Consider the following 960-nt stretch of genomic DNA (forward strand, 5'->3'; position numbering starts at 1 on the left):
AGACGGGAGGCCCCTGTGCTGCCCGCGGGCAGGAGGCGCTGCTGGACCTGCGCCGGCGGCTGATGAAGTTCTGCGTGGCCTGCCGCGTGTACCTGAGCCACCAGAGCAAGGTGCTGAGCGAGAAGGTGGGTGCGCCCTCTGCACCGGGGGGGGGGCAGGCCCCCGGGCCGGGTGAGCGGGAGGAGCACAGGCTTAGAAACGCAGACTTGGGCCCGTGGTTTACGTGGTGGCATTTACACGTCTTCCTGCGTGTCTCGTGCGGTGACGTGTCTGCTTCTGCGCTTTGACCTCGTGTGAACATCTGTTCGTGTGAACCGGTTTCTGCGCGTCCATGGCAACCCCGCCATGTCTGCGCAGTGCACGCGCTTGGCGTTAAGTCCAGGGCACCTCCTCTGGCGGTTCCACGCGTGGGGAACCTTTACGGTGATCTCCCGTCTCCGGGGAAGCGGTTCTGACGGACAGGCCACCCGCTTTCTGCCGACGCGCGTGCTCGGTGACCTGCCTGCGCCCTTCCAGCGAACGTGCCGGAGACCCCGTGCCCGTCTTAGACAAGACGTGTGGTGTCCGACCGCTGGCCCACGAGGGGCTTGAGCGCGTGTCTACTTTTCCGGGCGCAGAGCTCTGTCCCGTGTCACCCCCTCGCCCATCACACGTGTGTCAGCGCCTTCTTGTCACCGTGGGATTTGGTCGTGAGCCTGGAGGCGGCACACATTTCCAGTCACTGTGTGGTGTTTCGCGTGTGTCGTGTGGGGTTCTGGCACCTGTATGTCGTGTGTGCGCTGCTGCTTCCGCTCCGCGGGCTGCGTTTCCCGCCTGCACGCGACCTCGTCCCGCCGTCAGCCTGTGCGCTGGCGTCTGACGGCAGGTTTTCCAAGTCACCAAATGTCCCACGTGCTCTTTCGCTAGGACGTCCACGTTGAACCCTGTGTCACAAGCAGGGTGGGGTCGGGGACGGGTGTT

At 64.9% G+C, this 960-nt stretch overlaps 1 protein-coding gene across 1 annotated transcript in view; it reads left to right on the plus strand.

The window, feature by feature from the left end:
• Positions 1 to 960, plus strand: part of LOC144223934 (cohesin subunit SA-2-like) — a 9383-nt gene that overhangs the window by 6213 nt on the left and 2210 nt on the right. The window contains exon 7 of the mRNA XM_077754724.1: positions 33 to 125. Within this exon, the coding sequence (XP_077610850.1) occupies positions 33 to 125 (93 nt within the window). The remainder of the gene's footprint in view (positions 1 to 32; positions 126 to 960) is intronic.

The sequence above is a fragment of the Crocuta crocuta genome, unplaced genomic scaffold (genome assembly GCF_008692635.1).
Source record: "Crocuta crocuta isolate KB4526 unplaced genomic scaffold, BGI_CrCroc_1.0 scaffold221, whole genome shotgun sequence".
NCBI classification, from domain to species: Eukaryota; Metazoa; Chordata; class Mammalia; order Carnivora; family Hyaenidae; genus Crocuta; species Crocuta crocuta.